The sequence below is a fragment of the Astatotilapia calliptera genome, chromosome 14 (assembly GCF_964374335.1).
Source record: "Astatotilapia calliptera chromosome 14, fAstCal68.1, whole genome shotgun sequence".
Classification (NCBI taxonomy): Eukaryota; Metazoa; Chordata; class Actinopteri; order Cichliformes; family Cichlidae; genus Astatotilapia; species Astatotilapia calliptera.
The window spans coordinates 14,435,459-14,461,882 of NC_137435.1; the positions used below are offsets into that span (position 1 = coordinate 14,435,459).

General features: G+C 42.8%; 1 protein-coding gene and 1 pseudogene across 2 annotated transcripts; both read left to right on the forward strand.

Moving 5' to 3' along the window:
- The first annotated feature begins 274 nt into the window (after positions 1–274).
- LOC113037016 (extracellular calcium-sensing receptor-like) lies at positions 275–11,935 on the forward strand. Its single transcript, XM_080289108.1, has 8 exons — positions 275–372; positions 748–1,042; positions 1,152–1,441; positions 1,561–1,859; positions 10,158–10,363; positions 10,509–10,730; positions 10,816–10,939; positions 11,031–11,935. Exons 1-8 carry the CDS (start codon positions 314–316, stop codon positions 11,933–11,935), a joined length of 2,400 nt encoding a protein of 799 aa, XP_080145234.1. The 5' UTR covers positions 275–313.
- Positions 11,936–19,768: 7,833 nt separating this feature from the next.
- LOC113037017 (histone H1 pseudogene) lies at positions 19,769–25,530 on the forward strand (annotated as a pseudogene). Its single transcript, XR_013901439.1, has one exon. The product of XR_013901439.1 is annotated as a histone H1 pseudogene (transcript).
- The last annotated feature ends 894 nt before the right edge of the window (positions 25,531–26,424 follow it).

Sequence of the window (26,424 nt, forward strand, 5' to 3'; positions counted from 1 at the left end):
ACCCCTTTGTTTGAAGACCTATATAAACCAATGGAAACAATGTGTGCCCATATACAGACAATTTTAGATGGAAATGGAGATTGCAGCTCTTGTAATTGGTTTGGTATTGCCTGTTTGTTTGTTTCACCTCAACTCAGCTGTTGCCTTTGCAGTGTGTCTAGATGGTATGAGACAAATGACTAGGCATATAGGAGCTCAAGATGGTACGACGGCATCCTCTCTGAACTGCAAGCTGCAGGGAAGCACTCGTCTACCAGCATTTTCAAAGGATGGGGACTTTGTTATTGGTGGTGATTTTTCCCTTCACGTCTACATGAACACAGTTTACAGTGACTACACCAGCATGCCTGAGCCTGTAAAATGCAAAGGAAGGTTAGTAAGTAAGAAGTTCAGTAATGGGAAGAAGAAGAAGTAAAAACATGTTGGACTGTATGAGGAGAGAAATGTTTTCATGTGTGTTATGATCTACGGAACTACATTGATTCAGTATAGTGTTAAAAAATGTAAACAATGGTCTTTTATTCTTTATAAAAAAAAATGTTGTATTTTAAAAAACAAATTATACAATATGTTAAATAACAGTTTTATAAAGGAAACACAGGAAAGGAATTATATTTAAAAGGAAATGAAAAGACTTTAATTTGTTTAAATTATCCTGTTGTTGATTTTTTCTTTATTTTATTTTTTAACATTTAACTTAAACTAAATCTACAGTGTATATTATAACAGTGACACAACTATTTGCAGTATTATCACCAGTGAACTGCAATCATCGCGTACAATGGTTTTTGCCATAGAAGAGATTAACAACAGCACAGAGCTGCTGCCCGGAATCAGGCTCGGGTATCAGATCTATGACTCATGTGCATCAGTGCCTGTAGCAGTGCATATGGCATTTCAGTTTCTAAATAGCTTCGACCCTGTGTTTTCCACGGATAACAATTGCTCACATTCTGGTATGGTGATGGCTGTTGTTGGTGGCTCGGGGTCTACGACATCCATCAGTTTGTCCCAAGTCATCAGTTCTTTTAACATTCCCCAGGTAAATGCCAATTTCCAATTTCTGTCAATTTTCGTATTTAAAATATGCTATGTGATATTTGTGTTTGCGGTATTTTCTGAGCTACACTGTTTTATTTCTTTTGGTTTAGGTGAGCCACTTTTCGACATGTGCATGCTTGTCTGACAAGCAGCAGTACCCAAGTTTTTTCAGAACAGTCCCCAGTGATCAGATTCAAGCTGAAGCACTAGCCAAGCTAGTGAAACACTTTGGCTGGACTTGGATAGGTGCTGTTCGGTCAGATTCGGATTATGGAAATAATGGCATGGCTTCATTTCTAAAAGCAGCACATAAAGAGGGGATCTGTGTGGAATACTCTGTATCTTTCTATCGGACAGACCCACAGAGCAGAATTCAGAGAGTGGCAGATGTTATCCGCAGGTTTCCTCATCAGAGATAATTATTGTGCATTGACTTGTTTAATTATTTGTAAAATAAATGTTTGATCATGTGAAGACATTTAAAAAACATTTTTCTAATGCATTACATTGTCTCTCCAGGTCTAAAGCTGTAGTTGTTGTGGCATTTGCATCTTTTGGAGACATGAAGATCCTGTTGAAGGAGCTCACATCACATGAGCCTTCCCCACCCCGCCAGTGGATAGGCAGTGAATCATGGGTAACCAACCCAGAATTAACGAGGTTCAGTTTCTGTGCTGGGGCCATTGGATTTGGGATTCCGAAGTCTATAATCCCAGGCCTCAGAGACTTCCTGCTGAAGCTGTCCCCCTCACAAGTGGCTTCTTCTCAAATACTTACTGAGTTCTGGGAGGATGCATTTAACTGCACACTGACCAAAAGTAAGACATTTTTCTTGGTTTAAATTATCTGATCAACTGCTGATGTCGGATGTAGCTTCATTGGTTGACCTATTTTAATTGAAAAGTTATTAATCATGACCAAGTGTGAGGAGAAAATACAGGTGTAACTTGAAAAATTTGAATATCATGAAAAAGTTCATCTATTTCAGTAATTCAACTTAAAAGGTGAACGTAATATAAGATTAGACTTACTGCATGCAAAGTGAAAAATTTCACACCTTTATTTGTTTTAAGTTTGATTATTATGACTTACACCTTATGAAAACCCAAAATTCAAAAGCTCAGAAAATTAGGATATGGTGAAAAGGTTCAATATTGTAGGCTCAAAGTGTTAATGTCTAATCAGCTAATTAATTCAAAACAGCTGCAAATGGTTCCTGAGCCTTTATCTCTCAGTCTGGTTCAGTAGGAATCCCATTTATGGGGAAGACTGCTGACCTACAGTTGTGCAGAAAATCATCATCCACACCCTTCATAAGGAGGGGAAAGCCTCAAAAAGTCATTACAAAAGAACTTGAATGTTCCCAAAGAGCTGTATCAAAACACATTAATAGAAAGTTATGTGTAAGGGAAAAGCATGGAAGAAAATGGTGCAGCATGGATGACCACAGCCTGGAGAGGATAGTTAGGAAAAAGGCCATTCAAAAGTGTTAGTTAGTTAGTAAGAGTTAGTGCATCAAGAGCCTGGACATGGGCTTCAAATGTCGTATTCCTCTTGTCAAGCTGCTCCTGAACAACAGATGTCAGAAGCGTCTTACCTGGGCTAAAGAAAAAAAAGAACTGGTCTATTGCTCAGTGGTCCCAAGACCTCTTTTCTGACGAGAGTACATTTTGCATCTGAGGTTGTGCTGAGGCTTTTATCTTTACACTGTTCCTGCAGCAGGGCCTCAAGGCTGGTCCAAAACTCTTCTCGCTCTCCTCCTTGCAAGACACTTTAAATCCTTAAAGTGTGGCCAAGCACAGTAGCTATCTTGGGCCACAGATGGTTGAGGGTAGCTACACGTTGTGAAGGTGGTTTTAAATTTCACCATGTAGTTTGAGTCATCATCGAAGACCTCCATGGTGTGATGCAGGTGGCAGAAAACAGATAAACCCCTGAACATGAGACATATGTCTCACCTCCAAGAAGCTCAGTCACACACCTGTAGTAGACAGTTCAAGAAAGTAAATATTAATCTACACAATAACTGTCAAATATCCGGTCTTTAAGTGATGACGTGATGAATCCTGCTTCCAGGCCCAAACTACCCTGCTTTTGTGTTTTTAACATTTTAATGCTTTGTATCTAGTTCTATTTATTCTCAAACAGCCCCTAAAAACAGTCAGTGATCACTGTCGCCCTCTCTCGGTTTTTATTAACGCTAAAGCTCAGTTTTTAAAACTTTACAATGCAACTACAGCCCAGCCCATGCAGCAGTATATTAATGACTAACCTCGGATTGTGGATGAATTATCTCAGTTGTTCTCTTGACTTAAGTTTGGTCCGTTTACAGCATCCTGCCATGCGACTGCATTTGTCTCTAACCATTGAGAATCCTCACGGCAACCTTTATCGAGTGGAAAGAAGTTAGCGTTCATCCTCCACCTTCACTGTTTATATTATGCTAACATAGCTGTGTCGCTAGCGATCACTTAGCTCATTATTATATATCAGTTATATATCAGCTAGCCAAACTAAAGTAACCCTACAAATGCCACTGCAGTTTACTTTTCTGTCTTCATTTATGTCAGAAGTGATAGCAGAGCTGTACATCTTAATTTGTTTCAGAAATCTCTCAGTCAGGACAGGCTATATTATATTTAGATGGAAGCTAGCGAGCTAACTCCTTGCTAACTTCTAACTCCATTAAGTTTAATAAATTCCGTTTTCATGGATGCCTGGATGTTTAACTTAATTGCTACACCTGGTAGAGCAGCCACACTGATCTTTTTATTACAGATGAAAGAATTTAGACAGTTTTTAGCTCTCGGTGATGCTGCAGTGATCATTTGGCTTATGGACATGCAGCGGAGTTTGGGCCCAGACAAGGCTAATAACGTCAGACTTAAAGAACGGATAGAGCTTTTTGAAGAAACAGTAACAAAAAGTTAAAAAATAGTTTGATTTACTTGCATGGCTCAAGGACAGTCGCCAGCTTTTGGAGTTAAAACGACTAGCTTGTGCTTTTGTTTGGCTGTAACCAAAGTCTTGTTTGCTCCTGGTGTAGTTCCTCCATATTAGCAGGGCTGTCCTTAAGGTGTCTAATTTTTCTTTCTTTTCAGTGTCATAAAGCTGTTGAATTTTACTTGAAATAGTCTTTTGGCAGAGCAGTTGGAAGTTGGATCACCTGACGCTAAGTGTAGTACATTTTCTAACCCCCTATCTTTTACCACTGATAGTGGTTTACAGTCCAGAGCAATCAATTTTGCGAGAGAATTTGTAAGTTTGTCCAATGTTGTCTTACTAATTTTGGTCCTTAAGTTAGTCATTTCATCAAGTATGGGCTGCCATCACCTTTTGTTGGTACTCAGACTGCTAGCAACATGTTTTGCATTTAGATGGTAACATGAAGTGCTTCGGTGTTATGTGTTGAGACAACGCCAGTCTCTGCGATTCTTTTGGTCCTGGTAGTGATCACGTTTCCATGTTTTACACAATCCTTTTATTACCCATTATTCTTACAGATGCATCTGGAGATCAGCACACTGCATCCTATGCAGTCCTATTCTGAAGGGTGATCTAAAGAGTAACACAGCAGTTACAGTTATAACCTCTGGTCTCCTTCCCCCTACAGTAAACACGCCCACAATAGAAAAAAAAGTGGTACAGTTGCCAGAGGTGTTGACGCCCTGACCCCCATCTCCTTTTAAGGTAGTGTCCATTTGCCCTTTGTCTGCCCCTCACCCTCAGTAGCTTTTGCTTCCTGCCCTGGGGGTGGGTGTTGATTGTCCTCCTGCCCTGCACCTCAATTCTTTGTTCCCATTCCAGGCCTATTTCCTATTTTGTATACCCATTAACCGCCATAATGTAATATTACAAGAAATCCAAAACTATATTCCCTTTAACTCTGATGTATATTAAGGAATCTATTCAAACTCCTTTTTCACAGTTTGCACAAAACCACACTGTCATCAAGCCTTCAGTTGGGTAGTCTTTTGAAATTAAATTTGCCTTTCATCCATCCATTGCTAGGATCATTCCTAGCAATGCACTTTCTTCTGATTCTTTGTAGCTCTGATGTGTGCATCAGTGTAATCGATATACCAGGAAATTGTGCATTGACAAAAGTTAGCTTTTGCCTGGAATGCAAACTGCAATTAAATGTGTAATTTTTTTAGTACGTTGTTGTTTTTTTCAAATTAATTAATCGCAATTAACACGTTAATCAGAATCAGAATCAGAATACTTTATTCATCCCGAGGGAAATTAGGGTTACAGCAGGCAGCACGCTAATGGCGCATGCGCACTTACAAAGGAACCTTCTGACCAACTTTACACAAACATCACATTTGGCAGACATGTCAGAAAGGTAGGCTGATAGGAAAAAACAACGAAAATACACTACATGAGGTAAGAGGAGGAGAAAAAAAACCTCCACTCAGACTGAGCTCCTAGTGGGAGAACAGTTTGATAACAGAAAAAACACCTCAGCACAAAAGCACATGACTATCAATACACCATAGAAACACAAGACAAGCAACAGGGGCGGGTAAAGGGTAAGAGAGAGCCAGTGTAGACAGCGCATCCGGTCCTGCAGCATCTGTGCTGGTCCAGTTGACTGCTATCTTCCCCGGTAGGGCACAAGCATCGAAGGCGTTGGAAAGGGAGGGGGAATGAGTGAGTGCTTATCAGTGTAAGTGTGTGTGTGTGCGTGTCCATAGTTTAGCTGAGACAGTGTCCTTCGGCCTATCAGGCTAAGTAAACAGTCCTCCAGCCAATCCAGGTGTCCTTGCATGGGATGGGAAGAATAGCCGTAACACAGTTGTTATCAGGGAGTGATTGTTTGGCTCCAGCCTTGGGCCTGCAGCTGGTGCCGTGATGGGGATCCGCAATGTTTATGTTCGTTTTGTTAATTTCCATGCAAGCAGCCCAGGAGAATTTTTCAGGCTGCTCTTTAACACTCCGACACTGGCCTCTCGATCTCCCGTTGGAGAGTCACGAGCCTCCCCATGATGGTATCAAACTTCTGTTCCATGGTGTTATCGTTCTTTTGATTCTGAGACCTCACAACTGCAGTGATCCGTTCCGCGATGTTTTCCAACTGTCGCTCAAGGGTCTCATTTTGAGCAGGCCTCTCTCTGATGTTTCCCCTCATACGCTCAATGGTGTTGTTTTGAGCCTTCACAGCAGCTGCAAGCGTCTCCAAGGTGTTGACCATATTACGTTCGTTGTGAGAGGTTGCGCCTCGTTCCATTTCGATTCCAGCGGGCAGCCTTGGGGGGGTTTGAACAGCCGGTTCCGCTCTCTTATTTCTCCGATAAACCAGGGCTAAGCCAACTCCGATCAGCATGAACCCTGTTATCATGGTTCCGAATAGATAGATATCTTCAGCGTCCTCGATCGACAGTCCCGCCAGGCACATGATCCTCCAGTTCTGCCACCCGTCCATCGTGTATCCGGCAGGGAAAGTCGCTCCAGGGCACTCAGGCTCTCCCGAGCCCAGATTTCTCGTTGAGAAAAGGGTGTCAATAGCATTCAGAGACCAGCTGATCAAATCCATAATTCTCTTTTAGGTTTTAGAGAACGACAGTGGGAGGCTATTCCAGGGAAAGTAATGCACACAAGACAAGACAAGGACATAGAGGCAAATTCCGACTCCTAGTTTTTAAATAACCAATTCAAAGTACTTACAGAACAATCAGGTGTTCTGCATTAAATAAGATAACGTGCAAATTATTTTTGCTACTCCTAAAAAATTTTTCTGTCCACTCTAACATAAAGGAGAACATCACAAGCCTGATATCTGCAGGCCTGAAAGCAGGAGGTGTATCACCCCTCGTGTCTTCGACCAGCGTTTACATTGCAAGCTGCCTTTGGTGGCATTTTGGCAGCAACTGCAACATTTAGCAGTTGCCTCATTGTTCTGACACACAAAACAAAATGTTTGACTGCACGACACACTTACTACACACTCCTAACATGCTAATGTCTTGCATCTCAAAACTTGCTGCCTCTCGCTTTCTCGCTGCCGTTTTCCCCCTCTTCCTAAACAACCAAAGCCATTTTGCCATATCATCTTCTGAGTGGTCGACATGGCACATTTTTCCACCAACAGGAAAGAGGTGTTTTTTTTTCTTTTCTTTTTTCTTTTTTTGATCGCAAGAAGAGTCTGCTTCCAAGCGCTTTCCTTAGAAAACACCGGTTTTTTTTCTGCAGTAAACATAACAACAATATTCAGGAAAAAAAAAAACATTGTGTGTATTTGTTATCGTAACTCTGGATTTACGTGGCCTATCAACACAATTTAAAAACTGGTACATACTTTGAAGTTCACACTTTTAAAACAAAAATTGGAGGCTCAGGGTTGACATAGCAGCTTGTTGCTGTGTCATCTTACATTGGTCATGTGTAGTTTGATTCATCACCAGATACCTCCATGATGATATAGAGCTTTTTGAATAAAGTAGTCATGAGGCGTTCTCGTGTAGTCATGATACGTTACCAGTGGGAGACCAAATACTGTTCCAATTCAACGTACGCATCAAGCCAAGATTGTGATTGCGGATGTGTTCTCGCTCCGCCTTTTTTATTGAGCATGCATTGGTGGTGACTTGTGTGTACTTGGTATAGCTAAATATCCCAGAATGCATTTCACTGAAAACCCAAACGCAGCAATGGCAGAGCGTGGCTAAAAACGTTTAAATATTACTCTTTCTGGGTCACAAAACAAACTTTTAATTTATTTTCAAGAGAGAATGTAGCTGTGTAAGCTTCGAATATCTGCTCGACTTATCAAGATATCAAATATTTCCAAACGTGCTCCGACGTTTTCAGAGATGCCTGTTACCCACCAGCTCCATAGCAGACCGGGAGGTCGAGGATCACTAGAGTTGGCAAGAACAATGGACTCCTGGCACATCGTTTTGACCCCCCCGCGGTGTTTCGCTACTCAGGTTAAATATGATATATAAATCTCTTAGATAACTTCGAAATGTTAATGTTTGGTTTATTTCAGTGTTTTATTTGTTCCTGAGTAAATCGGTTTAGCTGAGATTAGTGTTAAGCTTCATAACATATTAACCCTCTGGGGTCCAGGGTGTAATTGGCCGTTTTTGTCTACTTTTGATTTTACATCTATATCTTACCTTTAAAAACTGTTTGTCTTGCCTTGTTTGCTTTCATTATTTTCAGCACAACCTCAAATATCTGAAAATGGAGTTAATTTTTCATTTTGGCATACTATATTAGCACAATTGATCTAAACTCAGAAAAAAATTTCAACCGCCTACTGGTGTTGGCCAGAGGGCCAACACCAGTAGGCGGTAGGGTAAAGTGGCTATGGCGCGATGGCGCAATATGGCAGCCTCGCTTCTGTCAGTCTGCCCCAGGGCAGCTGTGGCTACAACCGTAGCTTGCCTCCACCACTGTGTGAATGCGAGAGTGAATGAATAGTGGCATTGTAAAGCGCTTTGGGTGCCTTGAAAAGCGCTATATAAATCCAATCCATTATTATTATTATTATTATTATAGGAGAACACCACAGGCCTAAACCCTGCAGTTCTGACAACAGTAGTTCTACCAGTCCTGTTTTCCATGTGGGGATAGCGTTTACACTGGAATCTGCCTTTGGTGGCTTTTTCTGGAGCAAATGTGACATTGACTAGTATAACTAACACACAAAACAGTGACTACACTACACACTAAATATAGCCTCCAAACACACTCAACGTCACTAATGTCTCACATATGAAAACACGCTCTCTCTTTGCTCGCCCGCTTTCTGTCACCAGTGTCACTCCTAAAACTTCCCCCTCTTCATACACAACAAAATACCACATGTTGCCATATCATCTTTTGATTGGTTGATATGGCACAATTTAACACCAATAGGAAATGGGTGTTGTTTCTTTTTTCACTTGCAAGCGGGGAGTGATTGCAGGCGCTGTCTGTAGAAAACAGTTTTTACTGTTTCTTCCCGCTGTAAACACCACTGTTTTGTTTAGAAAAAACAATAGTGTGTATTTGTTATCACAACTCTGGTTTTACGTAGCCATTTAAAAACTGGTGTTATGACCCAGTGATGTGTTTGTTGGTATTGTGCATCCCACCGGAGGATGGTTGGTGGTATTTTCCCTTTTCTTTCTTTTTCCCTCTCCTAGAAGGTGGACACCTAGGCGTGGCTGCTAAGTATCCGGGTGGAGTCTTTACCTATCCTCGGACTGGATAATTGATGGACCACCTCCAGTACTTAACGTCCGGATGACAGACACCTGGCAGTGCTTTTGGGGAACCCCGTTGACTCGATCACGGAGTTGTGTGTGTTGTTATTGTAGTGCAGGCTGGAGTATTCACGTGTACCTCTAGCCTTGCCATGTAAATAATTGTAAATAGGTTAACAAGTGGCGGTCACTTTTTTTTTGTACCTTTGCTGTATAACTTTCACTGTCGCAGCCTAGTAGGCGTGAGAAGCCGTTTCTTTTGTTGAACAAGTTTTCTCCTGTTTTTCGTTAGGTAATTAGGTAAGAGACTTGTCTTTTGTTTTTGTTTTTCTTTTTTTCTAGGGAAGTGTAGGGAGTGGGTTTTAGGGGGTTTTGTTTATTGTTTTGGCATTGCTCACTGCCGATGAAAATAAATGGCTGCTTAAATACTTGACAAAGGTGTCTTTGTTGGGGTTTGTGCGTGGGTGGGAAGTGAGTGGGGGAAAACTTTTGTTGCGTTTGATTGCTTGCCGGGACCAGAACGTAACACTGGTATATAGTTTGAAGTCCGCACTTTAGACCCACATTGAAATGGAGACTCTGGGTCGCTGCATCTTGTTGCTGTGTCGTCTTAAATTGGTCATGTGATTTTGACGCACCGGCGCGTTCATCGACCCCAGAGGGTTAATCACAGTTAAATTAAGAGGGGACGGCAGTAAAAACTCCGGACCCGTGATATCATCAAGTGTGGTGTTCCAACTGTACAAATCGCGAGTCCGTGCTTGCATTCTCGTGTTCTTGGCAAGTCCGGACTTGCAGAGAACATGAGTACGGACTCGTGTACTTGAGAATTGAGAAAGGGCCATGATAAACTACTTTATTCTTCCTCAACCAATCAGAAGCACTCGTGTGATTGTTTGCCCTTTTTGTAATTTTTAGATGCCACTGCAAAGAAGAAAGTATGTGATGGAAATGAAGACATACAGAATCTGCAAAACCAGTCCACTGACAAATCACAGCTAAGAGTTACTAACATGGTGTACAAGGCCGTGTATGCAGTAGCACATGCCATCCATAATGCAGTGTGCCAGGAAATAAATGGCACTGCAAAGTGTGACAAGTTAACCAAGTTAGAGTCCAAACAGGTCAGAAGAAATAAATATGTTGATGCCAGTGTCTTTCATCAACTGCAATATGAGTTGATATGTAATATTAATATTTGTTATTGAAATATTGCATAATTATTTTTTTTCCTTTCCCCTCCCATTATACCTAATTTCGTCTTTTCAGATTTTAATTGAGCTGAAGAAAGTAAATTTTTCCCGAAATGGCTATGAAGTGTCATTTGATGCTAATGGGGATCCTGTGGCTATTTATGAACTGGCTAACTGGCAGAAAAGTGAAAACGGTGCGACTGAGATAGTGGCTGTAGGGCTGTACGATGCATCACGGCCCGTGGGCCAGGAATTCCAGATCGACAAAAACATTACCTGGATGGAGGGTAGCATGAAAGTAAGCAGTCAAACTTTAGTAAACAATGATTACAGCTGCATATTAAATATTTACATGTATTCTCCAACATTTATGTCTTTGACAGGTGCCAGTGTCAGTGTGCACGGACAGTTGTCCTCCAGGAACTCGTAAAGTGTTGCAGAAAGGAAAACCCATCTGCTGCTATGACTGTACAGCATGTCCTGAGGGGGAGATCAGTAATAGCACAGGTAAAGAGAAATGATTGCCATGCATTTAAAATCTTTCATTGTGTATATATGAAAATCAAGAAAATTTTGTATTTATGTGTTTTTTATCCAGATTCAACTGATTGTTTACCTTGTCAAAAAGAATTCTGGCCTAACGCAAAGAGAGACACTTGCATCCCTAAGCCTGTAGAGTATCTTTCCTTTCAAGACCTCCTAGGAATTATCCTGGCTACATTCTCAGTTCTTGGTGCCTGTCTGACCATCGTAATTGCAGCTGTATTCTTTTGTCACAGGAAAACTCCAATTGTCAGGGCCAACAACTCTGAGCTGAGCTTCCTGCTGCTCATCTCACTGACTCTGTGTTTCTTATGTTCATTAACTTTCATTGGAGCACCATCTGAGTGGTCCTGCATGCTGCGTCACACTGCATTTGGGATCACCGTTGTACTCTCTATCTCCTGTGTACTTGGGAAAACTATAGTGGTCTTAATGGCTTTTAAATCGACACTTCCAGGTAGTAATGTGATGAAATGGTTTGGTCCTCCACAGCAAAGAATGACTGTTGTGTCTTTCACCTTTCTTCAAGTTTTAATATGTACTGTTTGGATAGTAGTGAGCCCTCCCTTTCCAATAAAAAATCTAACCACGTACAAGGAGAAAATCATATTGGAATGTGCATTAGGCTCTGCTGCTGGCTTCTGGGCTGTGCTTGGATACTTAGGCATACTTGCTGCCTTTTGCTTTGTTTTAGCAGTCTTAGCCCGCAAATTACCTGATAATTTCAATGAAGGCAAGTTTATCACCTTCAGTATGTTGATATTCTGTACTGTCTGGATCACATTTATCCCAGCATATGTCAGCTCCCCTGGGAAATTTACTGTAGTTGTGGAGATTTTTGCAATTCTGGCCTCCAGCTTTGGTCTAATAATGTGTATATTTGCTCCCAAGTGTTTTATCATATTGTTCAAGCCTGAGAAGAACACCAAAAAATATTTAATGAACAAAAATCAATCATAGTATATCAGAGCTTCTAGTACTTGCAATTATTGCAACATTAAGCTGGAATTGTACAAATTCAATGCAAAAAGAAAAGTTTTCAAATTTTTTTTAATTTCAAAAATCTCTTTATTTACAACTTTTTTCTGTTATTAATTAATGTTATTGTTATTTATTCATATTATTAAAATTTGGGCTATAATGGTTGTAATGATGTATATCAACTTGAAATGCTCCCAAAAATGGCACTACAGCATGTAAAAATATAATATAAGCTCTGGCAGACTTGGTTCTATGGTATGTCTTAAAGGGTTAAAAGCGTCAACATTAGCTCTTCTCTGACAGCATAGTGGGAGTTTCTAAAATTGACGGAGTCTTCATTAATCCCATGGAAACGTACACCTATCTGAAACAACCCTGATGTGTTACAAAACAATAATATGATAAACTTTCCAGAGTTGTAAAGGAATCACATGCTTAGAACATATATTAGAAGGAACAGAATTTATTCCATTTGACAGACTAGTTACACAATATGGGATCAACAAGAAAAGATTTTTAGAATATCAACAAATTAAGTCCATAGTAAAAAAGAAATTTAAACCCGGTCAGGTTGAACTACAAACACCATCAAGTGTGGCATAATTTCTTACTCTTAAAACCCCAAAATTACTCTCCAAACTGTACAGAATGCTTTCTAAAACAGATGAATCAATATCACTTCCTATTGCAAAATGGGAAGCGGATTTATTAGTTAACTTAGACCAAAACTTCTTGTCTCAGATATGCATACAAAGCTTTCATTTAATTAGAAATCCCAGTCTTCAATTAATTCAATACAAAATACTACTACTTTCTGGGGGTGCTACGTCACCAGGCTGCCCTGGCTGGGCCTTGGGTCCTGGTTGGTGTGTCGCCAGGGTTTTGGGTGGGTGGGTGTATGGGGGCTCAGCCCTGGCGCAGGGTGCCGCCAGTGCATCGAGCCACCTGAGGGGCTCTTCAACTGGTGGGGGAGGCTGTCACATCTTGCAGGAGGTCTCCTCTCTCCAGGAACTCACTCTGCTGGTGGGGGAGATATAGGAGAGGTGGAGGAAGAACTCAGCTTAGTGTCTATTGTCTTGTGTAGTCTGGAAGATGAGTGGATGACGGGGTGGGTGCAGTTTTCTCTGTGGTGGGGTTGGGTGGGCTTTCCCGGGCTCTGTGGGGCCAGGCGGCGCTCCTGAGGGGGCACTTGCCCCTCCCTTCCTTCCCTCCCCATCTCCAGCTGCTTCCTTCTTCCCGCTCCACAACAATCACCCACACATGCAGGGCCTTGGGGTAAAGGTGTGTCACAAGGGTGCAGGGGAGGCACCGCCCCTCTCCCCTTCTGGCTACCTGTGCCTCAATTTTATCCCACAACTTAGACATTCACATTACTCACACTCTCATAACACATACAGTGGGGCAAAAAAGTATTTAGTCAGCCACCGATTGTGCAAGTTCCCCCACCTAAAATGATGACAGAGGTCAGTAATTTGCACCAGAGGTACACTTCAACTGTGAGAGACAGAATGTGAAAAAAAAATCCATGAATTCACATGGTAGGATTTGTAAAGAATTTATTCGTAAATCAGGGTGGAAAATAAGTATTTGGTCAATAACAAAAATACAACTCAATACTTTGTAACATAACCTTTGTTAGCAATAACAAAGGTCAAACGTTTACTATAAGTCTTTACCAGGTTTGCACACACAGTAGCTGGTATTTTGGCCCATTCCTCCATGCAGATCTTCTTGAGAGCAGTGATGTTTTGGGGCTGTCGCCGAGCAACACAGACTTTCAATTCCCGCCACAGATTTTCTATGGGGTTGAGGTCTGGAGACTGGCTAGGCCACTCCAGGACTTTCAAATGCTTCTTACGGAGCCACTCCTTTGTTGCCCGGGCGGTGTGTTTTGGATCATTGTCATGTTGGAAGACCCAGCCTCGTTTCATCTTCAAAGTTCTCACTGATGGAAGGAGGTTTTGGCTCAAAATCTCACGATACATGGCCCCATTCATTCTGTCCTTAACACGGATCAGTCGTCCTGTCCCCTTGGCAGAAAAACAGCCCCATAGCATGATGTTTCCACCCCCATGCTTCACAGTAGGTAATAATAATAATAAATTTTATTCATGAGCGCCTTTCAAGTCACCCAAGGACACTTTACAATAGAATAAAACACTTAGTAAAACAATGGGAGAATAAGAACAATAAAATACAAGCACAAGATAAAATGAACAAACAGTGGACTCACAGTGAATATGCAGATTTGAACAGATGAGTTTTGAGTTGGGATTTAAACTGGGGGAGAGAACCAGTATTTCTTATTTCAGGGGACAGAGAGCTCCACAGCCTGGGAGCAGAACAGCTGAAAGCTCTGCTTCCCATGGTGGTGAGGCGGAAGGAAGGTACAGTAAGCTGGATAGAAGAAGAAGAACGAAGTGAACGGGCAGAACAAGTGGTGGTTAACAGGTCAGAAAGGTAAGAAGGAGCGAGGTTATGAATGGCCTTGAAGGTGAGCAGAAGAAGTTTGAAAATTATCCGGAATTTCACAGGGAGCCAGTGAAGTTCCTGAAGAACAGGGGTGATGTGCTGGTAGGAGGGGGTTCTGGTGATAATGCGAGCAGCAGAGTTCTGAACCAGTTGAAGCTTATGGAGGGATTTTTGGGGGAGACCATGCAGAAGAGAATTGCAGTAGTCAATACGGGAGGTAACAAGACTGTGTACAAGAATGGACGTAGACTGGGTGGAAAGAGAAGGAAGCAATCTGTTAATGTTACGTAGATGGAAGTAGGCAGCAAGGTATGGTGTATGGTGTTCTTGGGATGCAACTCAGTATTCTTCTTCCTCCAAACACGACGAGTTGAGTTTATACCAAAAAGTTCTACTTTGGTTTCATCTGACCACATGACATTCTCCCAATCCTCTGCTGTATCATCCATGTGCTCTCTGGCAAACTTCAGACGGGCCTGGACATGCACTGGCTTCAGCAGCGGAACACGTCTGGCACTGCGGGATTTGATTCCCTGCCGTTGTAGTGTGTTACTGATGGTGACCTTTGTTACTTTGGTCCCAGCTCTCTGCAGGTCATTCACCAGGTCCCGTGTGGTTCTGGGATCTTTGCTCACCGTTCTCATGATCATTTTGACCCCACGGGATGAGATCTTGCGTGGAGCCCCAGATCGAGGGAGATTATCAGTGGTCTTGTATGTCTTCCATTTTCTGATGATTGCTCCCACAGTTGATTTTTTCACACCAAGCTGCTTGCCTATTGTAGATTCACTCTTCCCAGTCTGGTGCAGGTCTACAATACTTTTCCTGGTGTCCTTCGAAAGCTCTTTGGTCTTGGCCATGGCGGAGTTTGGAGTCTGACTGTTTGAGGCTGTGGACAGGTGTCTTTTATACAGATGATGAGTTCAAACAGGTGCCATTCATACAGGTAACGAGTGGGGGACAGAAAAGCTTCTTACAGAAGACGTTACAGGTCTGTGAGAGCCAGAGATTTTCCTTGTTTGAGGTGACCAAATACTTATTTTCCACCCTAATTTACGAATAAATTCTTTACAAATCCTACCATGTGGATTCATGGATTTTTTTTTCATATTCTGTCTCTCACAGTTGAAGTGTACCTCTGGTGCAAATTACTGACCTCTGTCATCATTTTAAGTGGGGGAACTTGCACAATCGGTGGCTGACTAAATACTTTTTTGCCCCACTGTACATATAGGACCTTGGTGGGCACGCTACATGGCATCCAGAACACCATCAGGGTGTATAGCCTGACCCCTGGCGCCGTTGCCCACCTCTCAATTTTACATACACGTATACATTGAGGGCTATCAGAAGGGGCTATGCGTTTATCTGCTGCTCACTGGCAGGTAGCTCCATGCACTCCTGTGTTTTAAATGCACCTTAGAAAACACATTCATCAACACTACATATGAGCAGGCGGAGGGAGGTTTGGAGTCTCTGTTGCCTGTTGGGACGGGGGGGGCTGGGAGGAGGAGTTGGCCGTCCGATTGGGCTCTGGAATGTTGGGCCTCCCTGCTGCTGCGGAGTCGGGGCGGTCTGCTTCTCCCCACCCCAGGGAAAAGGGTAACACCACCTGGGTCTGGGTGCACTTTCCCCCTCCAGGGGCAAGGGTACCTAAACCTGGAATATAGAGTACGCTTGGGGAGTGTGATTGTGTGTACAGTGTCTATTTAGGTCTGCCTCCAAATTGGGTGAGTGCTGAGTAATTGCATATGAGAGCATGAGGGTGGGAATGGATGTTTGTCTCTGTGTGCGCCTCTATGTCTGTGTCTATATGTCAGGTCGGGTATCAGACGCCACCTCTCTAGGGACATCTCAGGCCCTCCAAGGTATGGAGGCCTATCTCCCCCCACCACTCCCCCTGCCAGTGGCAGACGCACTCAGACATCGGTGCATTGGTGGTTCTTTGTGTCCAGGGATGGGCATCCAGGTATGCACCGGCTCACTCCTGGTGGCTGCCTGACGTGGCCTGGAGCCTGGGGCTCTGTCAGCGGAGCTCACGGGCACATCACTGCAACCCCCCTGGGCTTCTGCTCCGCGGCTGCTGAGTGACCCCTCATCTGGGGCTCTCCTCAGCTCTTTCCGGGAGAGTGGCACGGTTGCCCCTCCATTGGTCTTCCTTGGTCTCTTGATCTCTGAGGGCCTCTGGATGTCTGGAGCCTGGATCTCCTTCATACCTGCTCCATGCCCTGGAGGACGGGGCTATGGCTCCCCACACCCTCTAGCAGATCATTACATGAAGGAACCTTTTAAATACAAGCGTGCTCATGCTCACAGGTGTACACACAGGTGCTCACACACACAAACTACACCCTTTTTGGCTCCTACCTCAAAGCACACTGTGCGCTGTCAATCCTACATGCTGCACAATAATATTCAATATTTAGTATTTACTGTTATATTCACATAGATCACTGCAATGATGTTGTTTATTATATTGCTCTTTTTGTTTGCTTGTTTTCTGTTTTTTCTTTCTCAACAGGTGATCCAGGTGATTGATATATGTATTTTCTGTCTGTTTGTTTTGTTGGTTTTTGTTTTTTGCCCTTTATCACCGTTCCTCTTCCCCGCTGTTTTTCTTTTCCTGAAAAGGCTGACAATCGCGGTGTTTTTAGCTCCTGCCGTTATCTTAATGGCCATTACACAGTACAAAACACAGCTCAAAACCGCCACGTATATGTGCACAAAACTGCAATGTAATGCTTTTAACGCTTACAAAACAATGAAGGATTACCTCTTAAATATCTTAACAGTGTACACATTGGAAATATATCAACTTTTAAACACTTTTACCTGAAAACAGGGGGAAAAGAATCACGAGAGTGATTATGACTTGCGTCTCTCATGCAGTAGTTTATTGCAGTGAGGAGAACGCGCGAAAGCCCCCTAGTGGAGAATAGAGACACTACTAATCGATCCCAGAAAAGGCTTTGTTAGATTTGTATTGTTGATTGTCATTTATGCTTAGAAATATTTACTTATATATGCTTAGAGTTTTGTAATTAGTTGTAGATTGGTAGAGGTTTTGATCCTTGATAGTCTGCAAACTTTGTGTGTATTAGACAGCACTTTGGGAGCATGAGAGGTCATACCGTGTCTTATTGTTTTATGGTAGGATTAACGTAGCTACGTCTGTTCTAGTCTAAGTGCTCTTTGTTTAGATGAACTGCAGGACTTCCTCACCGTGTTATCTAGGATGAACCATCTAGGGTGAGGGGGAGGCTACCCTCTTCCTGACCAAGGATGTTTGACCCTTTGATCAGCAACACACACACACACACACACACACATACACACCCACACACACAGGCAAGGTACTCTTTGTTTGTATGTAGACGTCATATGTTAATGAACCTATGCATATTCATGTAACCTCAATAAAAGGACAGTGTTACGGGAGGACGGACGAGAGCTACTGGGGTCAAGCGAAGGAACGGTGCCTGTCCGGTTCTCTCCCGTGCACGAGTACCATGAAGAAGTTTGCCTACTTGTGTCTTGCTTGCAGTGTAATTATATTGTCTTAACGTTCCAGCGAATAGGTTTATGCTACAAACCTATCATTAATTGGTCCTTCGAGCCGGAGCCCTGGAATCGCATTCACCGAGGGGAGGAGAGGCACGCTGAAAGACTGACGTCAGCCAGGAAGTTCCTGTGGATTCGCGGTCTGTCTTTTCTCCTCGATGAATGACGGTCGGCGGGATTCGGGCTGATATTACACTCTAAGCAATGCCAAGTAAGTTTAAAGAGGCCGACTCTATAACCGTGTCGTTGTGCAGTCTCCGCCACTGTGTGAGGCGTTGAGAAGAGCCCGACTCTATAACCGTGTGGTTGTGCAGTCTCCGCCACTGTGTGAGGCGTTGAGAAGAGCCCGACTCTATAACCGTGTGGTTGTGCAGTCTCCGCCACTGTGTGAGGCGTTGAGAAGTTCGCTACTTTGTGGAGCGATACCCGGGTTCCTTGCTACTTTGTGGAGCAAGAGGTTCCTCGCTACTTTGTGTGGCGAGAGGTGAGTTCTCCGCCACTTTGTGGGGCATTGAGAGGTTCCGCGGGGTCCAGACTGTGCTGGACGATAGGCCTATTTTGTGTTGTTTTTGTTGTCGTCGTTGTTGTTGTTGTGTGGGTGTGTGCGGAGCAGAACACGTGGTCTGTGACACTGACTGTTGTTGTTATCATGGGTTTCTACGCAACCAAGAGTGAGTTGGAGGGAGACAGACGTTTGTGCTGGACTTTGCTCCTGGCAGCACAAAGTATTTATGTAAAAAAGAGAGAGAGCGACGGCTCCACAGCTGCGCGGGTTCACGCGAGCGCGGTCACGCGGACCTGAGCCGTGCGGTTAATCGCAGGCTTATAAATGGAAGAGATTCAAATGTTAGAAGTTTTCAGAAAACACACCAGCCTTGGAGAGCTGTGGAGAAGGTCAGCCCACATCAGCAGCACTTAAGATATGCTCTGGTGAATGGCTTTCCCCCCACCCCTTGCTGACACAATGTTTATTCTTTAGCTTGCCCTGATCGACAGCAGCCTGTGTGCCAGACCATAGATTTAATTGAGGTGGATAGTTGTTAAAAGTAATCTACATTAAGCTTGTGGTTGCTTAAATTCAGTACAATGACATGTGAGGTGAAGTGATATAGGTAAATATTTAAACTAATGAAGTGCATAGAGGCACTTGACCTGTGTGAAAGACTGTCGTCTTGTTATGAACCATTGTTGAGATATGGAGCACACCTGTGAAAATAACTAATATGCTGAACCCTGTATGAAACATCTAAAAGTACATGATGGAGGAGCTGTGTTGAATATGAAAGTGTAAGACTTTGCCGCTGTGGGCAGAGCAACTACTGTGTGATGTTGCGTTGCAGTTTTTTTTCTGAGCTGATGAGCAAGCTACACGTTATCAGATCAAGAGCTGTCTGGGAACTACTCAAAGAGGGGGAAACAGGGAGTGTGCAGCGTTTCCGTGAGCAGTTTTCCTGCATCTTGACTTGTGTGTAGAGTGTTCATAACATCAGCATCATGTTTTTGATTATTTGTTTGTTGGGTTGAAAAATAGTTAAATAAACTGGTGATCATATTTACGGATCACCATGGCACATATCATCAGCCATGTGATTTATTTTTGCAGATGACAAAGTGAGTGTGAATGTGTCTGACGTCACAGTGTTTTTGTGCGCTGTGTAAAAGTAATTGCCTTTGATCGTGAGTGAGAGCGGTGATTCTGCAGATCACCAGCTATTGTAAAGAAGAAGAAAAAAAAAGGGTGAAAAAGAGAATGAACTTGTATTGTAGATGAAAAAGAAAAATCATAGGAAAAAGGTTTTGTGTTGATCAGCCAAAAACATCTACAATTTCATTTTCTGCTTTTAAGAAAAGACTGTTCACAAAAACACAGAGAGAGAGAGAGATGTGTGTTGATTAAGCAGTGATGATAATAATGAAATGTCTTAGTTTGTCACTTTCAGGTGAAAAGCAGACCTGAATCAATTTTCCACATGCAGCGGTCGGAAGAAAGTTATAGTTTAACATCATTGGAAACATGCAGGCCAAGTTTCTGGCTGACTTATTTACAGTGCCATGTGTTTCTCAACCTCACAAGCGAGCTCACTCCTCCCTGAAGATAAGGAATGCAGCTCCATGATAAAGAGACAGCAGCAAGTCCTGAGCACAAAAAGTCCCAGCAAAGCAGCAGCAATGTGGATAAACAGCAGCAGCAGAAGAAAGCAAACCCATCTTCCTGTCTGATTGGATGAATTCCACGGAGGGGCGAGCAAGATGGCGGTGGCAGCATGTTGAAATGCTCAAAAAGGACTGAGTGACTCGGGCAAGCCACATGCAGCTAGCATGCTGGCTAGCGACATGAAAGAAATGGACCCTTCATGATGCGTTCAACGTGCCAGCGCTGTGGTGGGAAAGGCTCCATCATAAACACGCCCTGCACTGAGGTTCAGGCCAAGAAGAAGAAGACGATGACTTCCAAGCCCAAGAAGGTCAGCCTCAGCGTGGGCGAGCTGATTGTGAAAGCCGTGGCCGCTTCCAAGGAGCGCAACGGCCTGTCCGTGGCCGCCCTCAAGAAGGCTCTGGCTGCCGGAGGCTATGATGTGGACAAGAACAAGGCCCGTGTCAAGACCGCCATCAAGAGTCTGGTGGCGAAGGGCACTCTGGTGCAGACCAAGGGCACCGGGGCCTCCGGATCCTTCAAGATGAACAGGGTTACTGAGACCAAAGCTAAGACGCCCGCCGCGGCCAAAGCCAAGAAACCGGCAGCAGCTGCTAAGAAGTCGCCCAAGAAGGCAGCGGCAGCACTTCAGACACTAGCACAAAATCAACCGCATCAGAGGAGGGACAGGACAAAGCTGAAGGAGAAACTGCCTGCTATTGGACTGTTGAAGTGGGAGAGGACAACAGAGTGAGAAGACTAGGTGAGAACACATAGGAATTATTTAATGTGGGAAATCAAAATTTGGGTTAGCAAACCTGGGAAAAACAAAACTGACTGCTTAAGTTGGAAAATTGAGACGGAGTCTGAAACATTGCGAAAATAGAAACATATACAAAATCACACACACACAAGCAGAACATGCATTAACCCTACTAACAATTCCAAACACAAAATGACTCATGAAGACTCATAGCACATTAGTTAAGAAATGATTAAATAATAGCAGAGAAATGTGTAGGAAAGGCAGCTTTAAGAACATGCTCTGCTGGAGATGCAGCTCCACAGACATGCATTAGACCTGCCTAATAACACAAACACCCATGCAATGAAAATTAGCTTGTTATCTTTCATCAGTGTTAAATTAGTGTCAATTTAGCAGACACTTGTTATTAAATACTGAATGTATCCAATGCAAAAAATTGACTCTCCAGGTTGCAGGACAACAGTTTAACTTTTGTGGGAAAAAAGATCCTGGTTTGACCAACCAGTGATCAGACAATAAATTTAGTTGTTAAAATGGTAAATTGGGAGAAGCTTCCTGCTTGATTGAGGCAGCACATGTAATTTACTGTATGAGGGAAATTGTCTTTTGTGATACTATTTTGAACATGCTTTTCTGTCGTCCTGTCAACTTAGTGGGTTAATAGCTGATATGCAAATTAGTTGATCGGTTTTAGATTAATGAAAGGTGACTGAATTCTAGTATGAGTGAATGAGATGTGTTGGAGTTGTTGTGTGTTGAGTGGAGACTCTAAAACACTGAGTTTCCTGCTTTGATGTGCGAGTGAATCCTGTATTTAGATACACAACTCTGAATACGTCAGAACAGACTGTTTTGTGAAGTGCATGACAGCATGTCACATGTTTTATGATGAAGGGAAAAGGAAAATTGAATAAAATAGATCTGTGGCCTAAATGAGTGAAGAGCACAGACCTGGTAATTAAACTCATAGCTAATAAGACATTAGGATTATGTTGTGTGTTGTGCAGCTGATGGTTGATTTGGAGTGAATCTAGCTGATGATTTTTCTTTTGTTGTGAAGTTGAGCCTGCCGATTAGTATGATGGTATGATAAACCATGCTAATGGTATGATTTACCCTCCTGAGATGAGGAGCTTGTGTCATGACTTAACAAGGCCTTTTTATTTTGATACTTTCACAGTGCACTGAAAGTTTTGTTTGATAATCTCTGTTCTTTAAGCAGATCTGCACGTCGGGAATTAAAAGCGCTACACGTCGTCGAGAAAATTGTGCCAAGTGAGTTCTCCACATTTAAATGGACTCTGGAGAAAGCCACTTATTTGGGACAATTATTAAATGACAGTCCCAGTCCAAAAGGATTCAGCGATGTAATCCAAACTAAAGTTCTTCTTTTTCTTTTTGAAATGACGTCATTTTGCTGAGAGTGGAAACTAAATGCGACGATAGGTTCCACTATCAGCAAAGAAAGAAAGAATGAATGTATGAATGAGTGAGTGAAAGGAAAACAAACTGACTGACTGGTAAAAGCTGACAAAAGCTGACAAGACTTTACTGATGTAACACGACTGTGTGAAGTTGACCCCCGCCTGGCAGGGGTGCAGATGAGTCTGTGTGTGCTTCCCTTTACAGAAGCAGAAAGATGACAGCAACACTCGAGGTTGCGTGATGATTTAACATTTTAAATGCCATTTTCTGTGTCTGTGAATTTACTATGTGTGTGTCATTCACTAGCTTGTGTGCTCACAGAGATATCTGTGACAAAGTATGCATACGCCTGCGCAAGCGCTAACATTTGCATTTTCGTTTTTACAGCATTACGGTTCTTCATGTGTTTGATCATGTGATTTATAGGAATACTGGCTAATGTTTCTCTACTACAAGATTTCTGGGTTTATGTGTGAAGAAAACTGTAGTTACAGGCATATGTTGATGGAGAAATTAATATAGTTTGAGACATACTGTGATGAGACCAGTGTTACTGTTTCCACAGCGAGTGTTAACTTTATGGTGTTTTATGGCACCTCTAGAATCTGTTGACCTGTGTCTGACCTCCGTCTGACCACAGTCAATGTGTATTGCTAATGTTTGTTTCTTTGAGAATGCTGTAGTAGATTCAGCTGAAGCGAACAAGTGACATGAGTAAAACAAATAAGAGATTACGGTATTTATGGAATAGTTTATTATGGGCTCATTTGCTGGCCACTTTTGAACCCATAATAATAATATATGAGTGGAGTGACTTTGCTTAAGAGAAGTCACTGATTACATTAATGTTAACAGAGTACATGGGATAATCCATGTCTGAGGTGAATTAGGGTAATAGTTGTAGTTACTGATTTGAGAAAACCTGCACATGACACTTGTCTTGCTGATGTTGAATGCTTATTACTCTTATGATACAATTGTTTACAGGTATGAAGTTTGATTTCACTTCCAGATTTTGCTTTCCAGGCCGTGATGGTGTGTATGCAGGCTCCTGGGAGAGCCAGGTGTTAAGCAAACTTAATATGCAACACACGCTAACATCTTTTATTGCAGGGTTACGGAGCTACTCCAGAGGAGATGCCCTGATGTTGCCTGGGACATGATCTAGCTAATCTTTTTCTTTAAGACAGGGATCCAGGTTTGGTGAGTTGACGCATGGGAATGTCCATGCGTCAAGAGGTGGAGTGCAAGGATTAACATTAAACAATGTTTACTATTATTGTTGCAGTGATTTGTGTGATTAGCCGTTTTATTTACAAATATTAAACCTATGCAAGTGGTGCATCCATGTTCAGATGAGGCTTTGATGGCCTATAAGTGAAGTTCACTGAACTAAAGAATGTGGTTTGATGATTGTTGACATGCTCTCCAAATAGAAGTTTTTCTTCTTAGCAAGGAAATACAGGTGCAGCAGTAATCTCCTGAGAAATCTTCAGAGGCCCAGTGAGAAGCGTGAACCATTCCAGGCATAGCTGACAGCCAGGCAGTGGTTGAGGTCAAAGGTCAAGCTGGTTGGGGCCCATCATGAGATCAGACCTTGGAGCCACAGCAAGGACCATGAAACTGCCTGCAAAATAGAGGAGAGGATCGTCCACAAGATGGGAGCTGAGGCCAGGAGAGAGGCTTCAGGAGGATCAGAGATCATCTTCAGCACAGCAGACATCACACAGAGAGCTGTGCTACTGAGTTTCCAGGAGATTTTAAATAAAATGAAAGATTCAATATTGACGCTGAGGAAGACAACTAAGGTGTACGACGTGCTCTGCCTTAAACCTTCAGCAGCGTTGGAACATGAAAACTCGTGGGATGAGGGGAGCATGCCAAGCTCCATCGACAGCGCAGAAGGAGTTCGGGGATGACATCATGATTCTGTGAAAGCACAGGAACCAGAAGCTATGGTGGTGATGACAGCAGTTTCCTATGAACATCACCTAATGCTGTGCCACTATACTGTGCATACGATGACACTCTGAAGGCTGCTGGGATCATAACAGCAGTAAGATGACGGAACCCAGCACCCTTTCCACAGAGAGCTTTTTCTGCAGAGCGTGGACAATTAAGGAGTCATAAATATCCCCCTCACAAGACGAAGGTCTGAAGTCAGGTGATGGGGGCTGGTAAGAGGCCATAAAACTAGAGTGCTGAGAGGTCTGCAGCTTGGAAATAGCTGAGACCCATGTTGACGAACAACAAAACCAACTGGTATGTTTGAATGTCTATTCTACATACATTTGGACTCTGGTCCTATGGACAGTGATGGAAACAACTGGAAGAGACATTCATGACGCCCTGCAGAGCTTAAACCACTCTGCAGAGAGACATGTGATGTGCACACCCGGAGGAAGCACCACCAAGCTGAGATGTTTTTGAAAATGTTACTTTTTTAGTTTCACTATTAAATTAACAATTTCTTTGGTTGCTCGTAAGATGCAGTTTGCCATGAGATGAGCTCAATGAATGGGGTAACTGCTAATACATTTATTAAACTGTGTACCTTTCAGTAATTTAGGGTGATTTGACATATGCTGAGTATAAAAAGGTTTGCATTGAAACTGTCAGACATGAGGTATTCATACCTGGGAACTTTTCAAGCATAAAGGTCAAAAAGGGGGGAAATGTTAGATTTGTATTGTTGATTGTCATTTATGCTTAGAAATATTTACTTATATATGCTTAGAGTTTTGTAATTAGTTGTAGATTGGTAGAGGTTTTGATCCTTGATAGTCTGCAAACTTTGTGTGTATTAGACAGCACTTTGGGAGCATGAGAGGTCATACCGTGTCTTATTGTTTTATGGTAGGATTAACGTAGCTACGTCTGTTCTAGTCTAAGTGCTCTTTGTTTAGATGAACTGCAGGACTTCCTCACCGTGTTATCTAGGATGAACCATCTAGGGTGAGGGGGAGGCTACCCTCTTCCTGACCAAGGATGTTTGACCCTTTGATCAGCAACACACACACACACACACACACACACACACAGGCAAGGTACTCTTTGTTTGTATGTAGACGTCGTATGTTAATGAACCTATGCATATTCATGTAACCTCAATAAAAGGACAGTGTTACGGGAGGACAGACGAGAGCTACTGGGGTCAAGCGAAGGAACGGTGCCTGTCCGGTTCTCTCCCGTGCACGAGTACCATGAAGAAGTTTGCCTACTTGTGTCTTGCTTGCAGTGTAATTATATTGTCTTAACGTTCCAGCGAATAGGTTTATGCTACAAACCTATCAGGCTTACTAGCCGATCACTGATGTATAGATTGCAGTTCTCTTAAGTAACATGAAAGCCATTAATATAACATGAAAAATAATAAACTCTTAACCATTTTCTTACCATATTTACATTATTTTCGTCCTTATATCAACTGATATGAATTAGTATTAACTGAACAGTTTTATATGCAATAGTCATTCAACCTGTCACACTCTCCCCCACTCAAAAAATGTCGTCCCGACATTATACCAACAAGATGCTTTTCAGTCTATATTCTCTTGTAGTCAGGACATCAACAGTAGAGTGAACCAATGTCCTTAATTCTGTGGGTTTAACACCTGTTTCACCACAGTCCATCACTGGTGACTGAAGACAAAGTCTATAACCAGTCCATATGTGAGTCTTCACAAAGTCTATTGTCTATGGTTATAATCCACAGATGGGGAAAAGTTCATGTCTTTTTCTTGATGACAGTCTTTAAGTACAGTTCTCAAGTCATCAGTGGAAAAGTGTCAACTTACATTTGCTGGAGTCCATACAAATCAATGGGCTGGGTGCAGTATGACTGCACAGCTGGAAACCATGGAACCAGGCCCGGGTACACAGGAAGCAGTTGCGGTGCTGGCTGAACACTGTAGCAAGATGGGGTGCCCAGTTGGTCATACGTCATCCGTCTTGGCGGGTGTCTCTCTCGCTGTGGCCGCTGAGGTGTCTCCTCCTCAAGTCTCTCGAGTACAACAGGTGGAGGAGGGGCAGGTATGTCACCTGCAGTGGGCTCTGCCTCCTCACAAGTTGTCTCCACGGCAACTGGGTCAGGCGCCTCCAGATGGTCTC

What these genes read in the sequence shown, in the direction of transcription:
- LOC113037016 (XM_080289108.1), top strand. Translation starts at nt 314, where the DNA reads ATGAACACAGTTTACAGTGACTACACCAGCATGCCTGAGCCTGTAAAA. An exon ending in TAACTGCACACTGACCAAAA is followed by an intron (nt 1,860 to 10,157) that starts GTAAGACATTTT and finishes TGTAATTTTTAG; the next exon opens with ATGCCACTGCAAAGAAGAAA. An exon ending in GGAGATCAGTAATAGCACAG is followed by an intron (nt 10,940 to 11,030) that starts GTAAAGAGAAAT and finishes TTTTTTATCCAG; the next exon opens with ATTCAACTGATTGTTTACCT.